The sequence below is a fragment of the Xyrauchen texanus genome, chromosome 20, assembly GCF_025860055.1.
Source record: "Xyrauchen texanus isolate HMW12.3.18 chromosome 20, RBS_HiC_50CHRs, whole genome shotgun sequence".
Classification (NCBI taxonomy): Eukaryota; Metazoa; Chordata; class Actinopteri; order Cypriniformes; family Catostomidae; genus Xyrauchen; species Xyrauchen texanus.
The window spans coordinates 10794294-10807888 of NC_068295.1; the positions used below are offsets into that span (position 1 = coordinate 10794294).

At 39.7% G+C, this 13595-nt stretch overlaps 1 protein-coding gene across 4 annotated transcripts in view; it reads left to right on the forward strand.

Annotated features, from left to right (window-relative positions):
- The window catches only part of LOC127660904 (potassium voltage-gated channel subfamily H member 5-like), a 69018-nt gene that overhangs the window by 29570 nt on the left and 25853 nt on the right, over nucleotides 1-13595 (forward strand). For all 4 annotated transcript variants that reach the window (XM_052151377.1, XM_052151379.1, XM_052151378.1 and 1 more), the window contains exon 10: nucleotides 11237-11433. In XM_052151377.1, coding sequence (XP_052007337.1) covers nucleotides 11237-11433 — 197 coding nt within the window. The remainder of the gene's footprint in view (nucleotides 1-11236; nucleotides 11434-13595) is intronic.

The following is a 13595-nucleotide window of genomic DNA, read 5'->3' on the forward strand; positions in this document are numbered from 1 at the left end:
AGACAAATTATGTGTATGTGTAAGCATACTTGCCAATAAAGTTGATTCTGAAATAGGAAAATGATCTACCTCCTTTTGTGGATTTTGATTTTCTAGGAAAAAGAACAGGACAGAATTTTGCGATCGTAATGAACGTGATGGAATATAGCGTGATAGAAGGTCACTTAAGTACTGTGGAGCTAGCTTTGTATTCAAACCTTTGTACGCAGTTAACAATTTTTAAATTAATATGAAATTTAACAGGTAGTCAAAGTAATGATGATAAAATGGGGCTAATATGATCATATTTCTTGGTTCTAGTCAGAGAAGTAAAAGCTGAAATGACTCATTCTCTCTACTATTATTCTGACATTTCAAATTCTTAAAATATAGTAGTGATCCTAAATGACCCAAGTCAGACAATGTTTTCTAAGATTAAATGTCAGGAATTGTGAAAAATGTCTAGGTTACTGTTCTCTGATGGAGGGAACGAGACATTGTGTCGAGTGAAGCGTCACTAAGGGACATTCTTGAAGGCCTCGATTACCTCTGAACTTGAGAAAAGGCCAATGAAAATTTGGCAGACAGAATCCTCCCTAGGACATACAGGTATAAGGGTTTTGCACTGAGGAACCAAGAATAAGGTTCGGCCATTGCAGTGGCTCGGTTCAGCATCGTGGCCAGGGGGACACAACGTCTCGTTCCCTCCAATTATTTTTGACTTTTTGGCTCACTGAGTATATGAGATAAATCTGGAAGATTATTAGTGAAGCTATCTTTAGTGGTCGAAAGAATAGTTCTGCCTGAACGATAGTGTGGTTTAGATTGAGTAACATTAGTTGATTGCAGCTTACAGGAAACAAGGTAATGATCTGAGATGTCATCGCTCTGCAGCAGAATTGATATAGTATCAATATCAACTCTATGTGACAGAATTAAATATAACGTATGATTTTGGCAATGAGTTGGTCCTGTCACAAATTTGTCTGACTCCAAAAGAGTTTAGAATATTGATAAATGTCAATCCCAATATGTCGTTTTCATTAGCTATGTGAATGTTGAAGTCACCAACAATTATAGCTCTATCCACAGTTACTACTAGATCTGATAGAACATTTGCAAATTCACCAAGGAAATCAAAATACGGCCTAGGTGATCAATATACTGTAGCAAGGGCAAAATACAACAAATAATTTTAATGGTCTCTGACAGTGTCACATTAAGCAATAAGTTCAAAAGACTTAAACTTATATCCTATCCTCTGAGTAACACCAAAACTTAGCTATAAATTGCAGCAACACTCCTCGTCCCTTCATGCGAGGCTCATTTTTTTAAGAATAACCTGGGGGAGTAGATTCATTTAAACTATTATATTCATCCGTTTAAGCCAGGTTTCAGTTAAACAGAGCACATCCAAACTATGATCTGTAATAATTTCATTTACAATTAGTGCTTTGGTTGAAAGAAATCTAATGTTTAGTAGCCCTACCTTTATATGATATTTATCTTGATATTTTCAAGTTTTACATGAATACAATTTTTTCTAAATTATTTAGTGCGGAGGTTGTCACCATGCCACCCACAGCTGGAACCAGCTTCCAGAAGAGGTCAGGTGTGCTCCAACAGTAGCCATATTCAAATCCAGGCTGAAACACATCTGTTTAGCTGTGCATTTATTCACTGAGCACCATGCTACACTTACTGATTGCACTGCATCATTATTGCTTTATTCTTTTTCTCTTTAATTTTTTTTTTTACTACTTTTTATTCTTATTTCTTGTTCTTAATTGATTTTAAAATATTTGTATGTATTTATATACATTTAAATAATTGTAATGTAAAGCACTTTGAATTACCATTGCCCATGAAATGTACTATATAAATAAACTTTCCTTGTCTACTTTTGAATGGCCGTCAGTGGAGAAATATGAAGTTCACGGGGGAACAAGGGGAGCAGAGGAACAAGGCAAAGACAGGGAGACTTGAGACCAAAGTGGAGCCGGAGGGATGAAGAACCAGGGTGACGCTGCAGGCTTGGAGGACCAAGATGGAGCCAGAGGTTCAGAGGGCTGATGTGGAGCTTGGGGCTTGGAAGACAGAGGCAGAGCTGGTGGGAGTGAGGACCAAGGTGGAGCCAAAGACCAGAGGCCAGAGCAGATCAGGCGGACGGCCAGGAGACCAAGGAGACCAGAGCAGATCAGGCGGACGGCCTGGAGACCAAGGAGACCAGAGCAGATCAGGCGGACGGCCTGGAGACCAAGGAGACCAGAGCAGATCAGGCGGACGGCCTGGAGACCAAGGAGATGATCTCAGAGTAGGGACTGGGTCAGGAGTCCTGGTAGGTGGCCACAGGGCCGAGACAGGGTCAAGAGGCAGAGCCGCTGGAAGAGGGGCAGGTGGAGCCGCTGTAAGAGAAGTCACTGGAGGAGCGGGTGGCACCACTGGAGGCGGAGTCGCTGGAAGAGTGGGCATGTCGCTGGAGGATCTGAGGGAGGAGCCAGGAGAGGCTCGACGAAAGCAGGTGGAGCCAGGAGAGGCTTAAGGGGTGGAGCCATGGAAGGCGATATTGCAGGAGGCTCGAGGGGTAAAGCCATGGATGGTGGAGCCGTGGGAGGCTTCAGGGACGAGGCCGAGGAAGGCTCAGGGCTAAGAGCCATGAATGGCTTGATACGAAGAGCCATGGATGACTGGGAACGGACTCCCGTGATCGAGAGCACAGGTAGAGATGTGGGGATCGACCTCTGCTGTCGTGAGCATGGGCCGATACTGGGGAATGACCTCCATGTTCATGAGCACTGGCAGAGATTGGGGAACGACCTCAGTGGCCGTGAGCACGGGTAGAGACTGGGGAAAGACCTCCGTGGTCTTGAGCACAGGTAGAGACTGGGAAGGTGTCCTTTTCCTTCACCTTTTCCGGAGAGCTGGGAGCGTAGTTGCGGGAGCAGTCGAGGCCACAGGCATTGACTCTGGGACGGTCAAGGCTACAGGCATGGGTACGGTCTCGTTGGCCATGGGAGGCTTGGAACAAGGAGCCGTGGGAGGCTTGGAGCACTCATCCTTATTTCCCACAGTGAAGGGAGAGCCACTTCACGTAGTCGCCCAGTGAGGATCTGCCGGAGGCATCAGTTCTTTTAGAACTCTATTCAGACTAGCTCTGAAGAAAGCCACCAGGGACAAGGATAAAGATCTAAATGCAGCTTTAATAAAACAAAGGTAAACAAAGCAACTCAAAATACAAATAAACCGAATGCAGCAAATAAAGCACAGCGCATAAGCAAACACATGTGAAGACTGTCAAAGAAACTAGGGGAAACAAGGGCTTAAATACACAAGGGAAAACAAGGGAACGAGGAACACCTGGGGAAACAATCAGGGTAAATCAATCATAAAATGAAACTACATAAGGACTACAAAACTAACACAGGAAAAAGGAATGGGGTAATAAACAAGAAATTCAACATAGAAGTCTAAGCACAAATAGGGAATACGTGACACAATGTCTATTCTGAACTGCTGTCAGAGTTTAAATGCTAGGTTAGAAATGCATTTTGTTGCCATGGTGATGAAAAGACAATAAAAAAAAAAAGGCAAAACAGAACAAAACTAGCTTCTCAGAGTAGTTCCAGACTATTTCTTGACATTTGGATTGTTGTGTCTTTTTTGTCTTTAATTTGATTTTGATTGGATTTTCCAGCTATCAGCCACCATAAAAACACCATCTTAGATCCAATAGCCAATCAACTGTTTTACTGAAATCACATTAGATCATCATACTCTAATGAGTAGTCATAGTGACGGAACCATACGGCGGTATTAATCATTAATCTCTAATGGCCACTGAATTGTCTTTCCTCTAGCTTGGCAGAAGACCTGGGCCCGCAGTGTCCCTCTAGGCCCAGGAGGGAGGTGTGTGCCTGGGCAGAGGGAGTTGGGCACCTGGGGGGCTAAGTTAGTGAAGTGTGGAGCTGAGCAGCTCTGCAGGAGACCAATGAACAGAAATTAAGTCATTTGTCACACCCATCCATATGGCTCACATTAAGCCAAATGGTTTTCTTTGGACCGTTCTTTGTCTTCATCAGTCTTGCTATTCTACATAACTGATATAAACTTTAATATTCAGTTCATAATATTGTTCAAAAGCTCAATCAGCCCTGTTGAAAAAAATTATAAATCTTGTCTTTGCTGACTTTTATTTTTATTTATATATATATTTTTTTTTATTTGAATATTTCATATTTTTATTTCATTTTATTTCCAGTATAGCTTCTGTTTAAAGTCACATTCAGTTTTGGTTTTATTCCCCACTGCATATTTGACCACTTAGCCAGCACTTTCTGGCTTTTTAAACCACAACCTCTCTATCCTCCACACACACACACACACACACACACACACACACACACACACACACACACACACACACACACACACACACACACACACACACACACACACACAAATGTAGTGTTTCCATGTTTTATGGGGACTTTCCATAGACATAATGGTTTTTATACTGTACAAACTTTATATTCTATCCCCTAAACCTAACCCTACTCCTAAACCTAACCCTCACAGAAAACTTTCTGCATTTTTACATTTTCAAAAAACATAATTTAGTATGATTTATAAGCTGTTTTCCTCATGGGGACCGACAAAATGTCCCCACAAGGTCAAAAATTTCGGTTTTACTATCCTTATGGGGACATTTGGTCCCCACAAAGTGATAAATACACGCTCACACATACACACACACACACACACACACACACACACACACACACACACACACATGTTGTGTTTCCATGTTTTATGGGGACTTTCCATAGACATAATGGTTTTTATACTGTACAAACTTTATATTCTATCCCCTAAACCTAACCCTACCCCTAAACCTAACCCTCACAGAAAACTTTCTGCATTTTTACATTTTCAAAAAACATAATTTAGTATGATTTATAAGCTGTTTTCCTCATGGGGACCGACAAAATGTCCCCACAAGGTCAAAAATTTCGGGTTTTACTATCCTTATGGGGACATTTGGTCCCCACAAAGTGATAAATACACGCTCACACACACACACACACACACACACACACACACACACACACACACACACACACACATTATAATATTACTATATAGATCCTGAAGGAATGGGTTAAACTGCTCCTATAGCAACAGAGTGTCATGGTAAAGTGTGACTACTTGGAGACCATGTTTGGTGGCTTTGCTCATCTCTCTGAAATAAACTTAAAATCCCCACAGTCTCTTCAGGGTACTACAACAATCTTCAAGTCCCTGCAGACTAATCTGTGGCACACGGTACATTTGAATAAAAATAAACACTCTGACCATGTGAAACACACCTTCATTTTTGATACAATATAATGAACTTGAAACATTTTTGAAAAAGTATTTCATGAAGGTTAATTGTTAAAAATGTTGCACTGAATGTAACTTAACAGCTCTTGTATGTGCAGTCTACAGCCTGTTATTATACTTAGGTTTACACAACATCAGTCTATGTTATTATGAAGATGACACTGAGACAGGGATTTTCATAAAAAGAGGATTTTTCAGTTTTGCTTAGAGAGGTTAATTAGACAGCATGTGTACATGCGCTCCCAGCAGATACTAATTTCAGTTTAATTGATCAGGCATGAGCAGCCAATTAAATATGTTTTACGACTAGAAATAAGTCTTTAATTGGAAGGATGCACCTGAGACAGAAGATCTGTGGTAAGATTATGCCGAACTCATCATCAAAAGCTTTATGTACCCCCCAAAATCATATTCTCACACTCTTGTCTTTTGAAAACTTTCGATGACTTTTTCATTCTAGGCAATTATTTATAACAGAATGTCCATCCTGCTCCATAATATGAAAGTACATATATGGTGACCACTATTGTCAAGTTAGACTTTCAAACCATTTTTGCAAATAAAGACACAAAGCTATTGTATGGCTTCAGAAGACTTGGAATATTGCACACAAGTCATATGGACTACTTATATAATGCTTTCATGGAGCTTTTTTGAAGTTTTTCAAACTTGACATCCCCTCGTCCCCATTTACATTGATTGTATGAAAGAGAGCTGCTCGGAGATTCTGCTAAACTTTTCCTCAGTATTCCATGTAAGAAAAATCTGTGGGTGAGTACATGACTGAATTGTCATTTTTGGGTGAACTATCCATTTAAACCAGCCAGAAGAACTTCAACAAGGACTCTTGATTTGCTCAGACACTTGTCTGTTCTTCTTGTGTTGACTCCATGTTCAGCAGTGTTGTGTCCTATGGAATCAGTGCAGGGATGGCACTTGAAGGTTGAAGTTCTATTTTGGGTCTCTGGCGCCAGGCTTTTGTGGAATGTGATGAGAGAGATAAGTGTATCATTGATCTTTGGTATCTCAAATGAATACAGACTCATTTGAGATGAACTGCACTCCTCTTTAATAAAGGCTACATTTGGGGGGCCTGGGTAGCTCAGTGAGTATTGACGCTGACTACCACCCCTGGAGTCACGAGTTCGAATCCAGGGCATGTTTAGTGACTCCAGCCAGGTGTCCTAAGCAACCAAATTGGTCCAGTTGATAGGAAGGGTAGAGTCACATGGGGTAACATCCTTGTGGTCACTATAATGTGTGGTTCTTGCTCTCTGTGGGTGCGTGGTGAGATGGGCATGGATGCCGCAGAGAATAGCATGAAGCCTCCACACGTGCTACATATCCGCAGTAACACGCTCAACAAACCACATGATAAGATGCGCAGATTGATAGTCTCAGACGTGGAGGCAACTGAGATTTTTCCCCTGCCACCTAGATTGAGGCAAGTCACTATGCCACCACAAGGACTTAGAGTGTATTGGGAATTGGGCATTCCAAATTGGGGTGAAAAGGGGAGAAAAATACAAAAATAAAAATAAAGGTCACATTGATCTAGTGCGATTCATTTGCAATAATAATCCTGCTTTCTTACTGTCTCAATGTTTTCTTGTCTTTCATCACTCTCTCAGTCAGTTCTGATAATGAGAAACAAATAAAGAATGACCCTTGAGCTTTAAAGAGGTCATGACATGCCTTTTCTTTTAGTGCTGTCAGACGATAAAATGTTTTAATCATGATTAGTTGTGTAATTTGTTTGTAGTTAATAGTGATTAATTGCAGATTTTGAAAGTGCTGACTTTTGGCAATATATATACTTCTTTTCCTGTCAAAATGCATGTATTTCCACCTTAGGAAAGAAACGAAAACATATGAAACAGTATAATGCTTTACTAACATTATCCAAACAAAGCCTTCCACAGTTTATAGATAGAAAAATGATTCTATATTCAATAGTCTAATTGAGAAGTTGACTTACTGAAAGAAATAGTCTTCCCATAGCGATTAAGAAAAATGAACACATTAAACTTTTTTAATTAACGCATGCGTTAATGTGTTAATTCTGAAAGCACTACTTTCTTCTGATTTGAATCCTATAACACCAATGTGTATCAAATATGATACACAATGTTTGACGGCTCCTGTTTTACTCTCCGTTCAACATGATTAACCAAACAACCTATGGTATGTTTATGGTGCTTTCTAGTGGTTATTTGTTGAAAAAAGTTTTTTCAATGTTTATATAGATCAGAAATAGACCAGAAAAGTGACTCTTATGTTGGGATAATGATTTTATTGTTTATGCATGTGGCTCAGGTGGTAGAGCAGGTTGGCCACTAATCGCAGGGGTGGTGGTTCGATTCCCGGCCCACACAACTCCACATGCCGAAGTGTCCTTGGGCAAGACACTGAACCCCAAGTTGTTCAGGTTAAAATGGCACAATATAAGTGCAGAAAATTTACCATATAATTTGTGCTTGGTTACATTTTTTAAAATTATTTTATCGAAAACCCCTTTTTGAAATCCAAGTATCAAATATGATACAACAGGGTTTTGAGGTATACTCAGTCACAATTACATTCATTTCATGCCCACCACAAAAACAAAGAAATTCTGACATAGATTTTATAAGATATATTTAAAGTGTGAACTAAAATGTCTGTGTATTTTCATATAGACAGCCTGTTCTGTCATTATAAAGATCTCATTATTTTACATTTCAAGCTCTTATGATGTCATCTTACCATAAGTTGCTGGGTTTTAACAAAATTCCTCTTTTAAATATAAATGTAGTGTTTGGTGTACAAAATTCATATGATTAAAATTGTTTATTGATAAAAAATTTTTTGATTCATATTGTATTTGATTGCAAAATTGAACTGTGATAAATTTCTATCCATATTTATAGACCAAGGAGAGGAAGTTCTCACGGCCGACACTTACAGTTGCTTCTAGCACACAGTAGCTTGCTTGCACCTGTGTCAGCAGTTCACGTAACACGGTCTAGTGCATGGCGTTTTTAAATGGGACTCCTTGTGTCACTACATTCGACACAACGTCGAGTGAGTGACAGAAGGAGAACGTCATGTTACTGTTGTAACCTCCATTCCCTGATGGAGGGAATGAGACTTTGTGTCCCCCTTGCCATGACAATAGACCTACACTGTAAACGGCCATACCTTATTCTCGGCTCCTCAGTGCAAAAACCTGACTGACAGACACACGCCCGCTTCCCTTTATACCCATATGTCCGGGGGCGAGACATGCAAATTCTGTCTGCCAATTTCTCATGTGCCTTTTCTCAAGTTCAGAGGTATGCGAGGCTTTCAAGAAAGACCCCTTGTGTCACTATATTTGACGCAATGTCTCATTCCCTCCATCGGGGAATGGAGGTTACAATAGTAACCATGACGTCTTTGGTGCTACTTCTCCTTTAAGACTTGACAGTAACCGCCCACTGTTATGATTGCCTTTCTGATCTTGACTGACCTGCTCCCTCTACTTGCCATTTCACTGCTCACCACTACTGGGTGGGCTACGGTAGTGACTAATGGTAAAGTAGGCTTTGATGTTTTGTTGTGGAGGCAGTCAGATGCAAATGTGTGCCGCAGTGTGAAATCACAATTGGGAGGAAGTAGAGAATGAGTCATTTTGGCAGTTTGGTTTAAATCTTTTTGCCGTGAGGAAGAAGTTTTGAGTTCTGAAACTTACAGAATGGTTTTTATAACACAATGATCTCTTGTATATAAAAAGATCAAGCACAATTTGATTCCTTGTGTCATGACCCCTTTAAGTTCCCTAAAGTTGGTTTTACATTGCTCTTTACAATGTTGCACTCATTGTTTTTGTGAATACTTGAGAGTTTAATAGACAGAGATTACAGGTTTTTATAGTGGTGGGCTTATTAATTCGTCCCAGTGAGTCGAGTCTTTTGAATCCAAAGTGCAATTCGCTGATCAATTTGCTCATCATGTGTCCTTGATTCATCCTTTGTGTGGTCAACAAACCAAAGTTTAAATCATTATTCACTGAATGTCTTCGCCCTGCCATAGCTCCCGGATTTCAGTCACTCTTGTGCATGTTCTAACATGCCGCCTCAAAGTGCTTTTGCATGTTTTGAATTAAAGTTAAGTGCAAATGAGGTCTAAAAAGCTATGGTGGAGTGAAATTAACCCTTTAAAGAATGGTACAACAATACATTACCAATATAGAATTCTTCTGCTCAAGTCAGTGCCCACCTCCATCAATGTGACAATGGTAACTTGACAACCATTTTCCCAACAGATGTATTCAAGCACCAAACGTTACTACTAAGATACTGAATACGATTAAAAATTTCAGACATTCAAACTAAATGTCTGAAACTAAACTAAAAGAGATTATGAATTGAATTGTCAGATTTGATCATTCTGCTGCTTCTGCTGTGAGATTTTACAGTGCATTCATAAAGTATTCGGATCCCTTAATTTTTTCTCATTTTATGTTGCAGCCTAATGCTAAAATGCTTTTTGATTTATTTTATTTTTACATCAATCTACACTCCATACCCCATAATGACAAAGCAAAAACCAGATTTCTGATAACTTTGCAAATTTATTAAAAAAATAAAAAAATATCACATTGACATAAGTATTCAGACCCTTTGCAATGACACTTGAAATTGAGCTCAAGTGAATCCCATTTCTCTGGATCATCTTTGAGATGTTTCTAAACTTTGACTGGAGTCCACTGGTGGCAAATGCAATTGATTGGACATGATTTGGAAAGGCACACACCTGTCTATATAAAGTCTCATAGCTGAAAATTCATATCAGAGCAAAAACCAAGCCATGAGGTCAAAGGAACAGCCCGCCAAGCTCAGAGACTCAGGATTGTGTTGAGGCACATATATGGGGAAGGCTTCAAATGAGAAATACAGTGCAAGAATCAAGAAAGAGAAATGAAAGCCTGCTTGGAATTTGCAAAGAAGCACTTTAAGGACTCTCAGACTTTAATGAAACGAAGATTGAACTGTTTGGCCTTAATTCGAAGCATCATGTCTGGAAGAAACCAGGCAAATGGTTAAATCACCTGTGCAATACAATCCCAACGGTGAAGCATGGTGGTGGTAGCATCAATCTGCGGGGGTATTTTTCAGCGGCAATGACTGGGGAACTGGTCATGGTTGAAGGAAAGCTGAATGCAGCAAAATACAGAGATATTCTTAATGAAAACTTGGTGCTGAGCGCTCAGGACCTCAGACTGGGCCAAAGTGTCACCTTCCAACAGGACAATGACCCTAAGAACACAGCCAAGAGAATGCAAGAGTGGCGTAGGGACAACTCTGTGAATGTCCTTGAGTGTCCTAGCCAGAGCCCAGACTTGAACCTATCAAAGGTCTCTGGAGAGACCTGAAAATGGCTGTCCACTGACGGTCCCATCCTGACAGAGTTTGAGAGGATCTGCAGAGAAGAAAATCCCCAAATCAGGTGTGCAAAGCTTGTCGCATCATTCCAAGACTTGAGTCTGTAATCACTGCCAAAGGAGCTTCAACTAAATACTTAGTTAAGGGTCTGAATACATATGTTAATGTGATATTTCCGTTTTTTCTTTTTAATACATTTGCAAAGTTATTAAAACTCTGTTTTTTGCTTTGTCATTATGGGGTATGGAGTGTTGATTGATTTGAAAAAATAAATAATTTAAAGCATTTCAGCGTAATGCTGTAACATAACAAAATGTGAAAAGGGGTCTGAATCCTTTCTGAATGCACTGCACATTTGATTGACACTAATTAAATGGATTGTGGTCACACACTGATTCTCTGTTAAATATCTTTCTAATATTTCCATTGCCTTTTCACTGATGTTTTCTGTTCTCTCTTTTTTGTCTCAGGTAAAGGGGATGTGTTTGGTGATGTGTTTTGGAAGGAGACAACTCTGGCCCACTCGTGTGCTAACGTTCGAGCGTTAACATACTGTGATCTTCACATCATAAAGAGGGAATCCCTGTTGAAGGTGCTGGACTTCTACACAGCGTTCGCCAACTCTTTCTCCCGAAACCTTAGTCTCACCTGCAACCTACGCAAAAGGGTGAGAAAAATAATCACACATTTTACCTACTCTCTCACTGGGTCACATTCACTATTGCATTCAAAGTTTCATTCTTATGTGCGCAGGAACTAAAATTTCTAAAAACGTGTGCAAAACGACACTAAAATCCTGCTTTCCGTGTCAGTTTGCAAGTTGTGTTGTTTTTTGATGATTTTTTTTAAGTAAATCCATATGAAGCAGATCAGACCTGTTTTCAGAGCTACGGATCTCCAGCTTCAGTTATTCAGGCTCCTGTGTGAGGCAACAACCCTCTAAATGCATATTAAGCTCTGAATTTAGCTCTGATTGGATATAAGCCACAATTGCCCTAATCTTATAGGATTCAGTACAGGGTATATACTGTAGATGTGTCATGGCCATCAGGGGAGATTATAGGAAGAATTAGGTCAGTAGTGTGACAAAACGAGAAACATAAACTGTAACTTTGTGCATATATCCTGGAGCTAAGAGCCCATTTTCACAATTTTCCTCTCTCTCTTCCCATCTTCAATACTTTCAACCCCGCCCCTTCAGTTATTTTCTAATGTCTTTCTCCACTCATGTTTCTGTTATTGTTCGAATCGAAGGTCATTGTTTGCTTGTTTTCTCTGTCCCCCTTTTCTAAACAATTACTTTATCTCCACTTATCTAAAGTTTTTGAACCCTCTGGAATTACCTGGATTTCTGCATTGATAAATAAAAAATGTGGTTTGGTCTTTATCCAAGTCACAATTATAGACAAACACAATCTGACTAATAACACAAACGGTTGTACTTTTCACATTTTTTACAATTTTGTAATCATTCATAGTGCAGGCTTGAAATTATAAGTGAACCCTTGAATTTAGTAACTTGTAGATCTTATTTTAGCAGCAACAATCTCAACCTAACATTTCTTCTAGCTGCTTGTAAGACTTGAACAATGTTGACAAGGAATTCTGGATCATTCCTCCCTACAAATCTGTTTCAGGTTTATTAATATTTCTAGGTTGTCTTGATTGCACAGCCCTCTTCAGGTCATGACACAACATCTCAATTACTTTAAGGTTGTTCCAAAAACGAATCTTAATTTTCATAAATTATTTATTTGATTTTCTTATATGCTTTTGGTGTTTGTTTTGTTTCGTCATCTAAAATCTCTTAAGCTTGAGGTCATGGACTGCTGCTCTGGCATTCTACTGTAAAATGTACACTTTTGATTTCAATGTTCCTTCAATCACTGCAAGGCATCCAGGCCCTGAGACAACTTTATGGTCTTAATGGACAGAAACACAGAAGCAGACTTGATCCGTACAATTGTCTATTCCCCACCTGCGCACCTTCACTCCATAGGAGACACACTGTGATCCCGTCATCCTGGGTACTGGTGACTTAAAGAGAAATACCACATAACTCTTCAGCAACAAAAGCCCCAAACCATGATGCTCCCTTCACCATGTTTCACAGTTGTGATGAAGTTTTGGTGTTGGTGTGCAGTGCCATTTTTCCTACACACAAAGTTTTTTGGCCAATTGTTCAACTTTTGTCTCATCTGTCCACAAAAAAAAAAAAAATTCTCAAGGGTCTTGGGCAAGCTTGAAACATGCCACAATGTTTTGTGGACAGCAGTGGTTTCCTTCATGGTGTCCTTCCATGAACACCATTCATGTTCAGTGTTTTTCTGATTGTGGACACACGAACAAAGACTTTTTGCAGTGTGTAGAGTTATCTGGAGGTCTTTTGCTGTTACCCTTGGGTTTATTCTCACCTCTTACAGCATTGCCCGTTATGCTCTTGGAGTGATCTCTCCTAGGGAGAGTAGCAACAGTCCTGAATTTTCTCCATTTGTAGACCATCCGTCTTACAGTGGACTGATGAACACCTAGGTCTTTAGCAATGCTTTTGTAGCCTTTCATATCTTCATGCATCTTGATAATGCATCTTCTAAGGTGGTGTGAATGTTGTTGGGATCAAGGCATGGTTCATGCTAACCTTTCTTGAGGCTTCGTGTGATTCCACATACCTTTTGGAGAAGTCGTTGACAAAGAGATTCACTTTCATTTTCCAGCCTGCACTGATTACTCAATGTCTTAATAAAAATTTAAAAGTACAACTGCTTATGTGTCTTAAGTTTAGTCGGATTTTGTTTGTTGTGAATTGTGACTTTGATGAAGATCAGACCA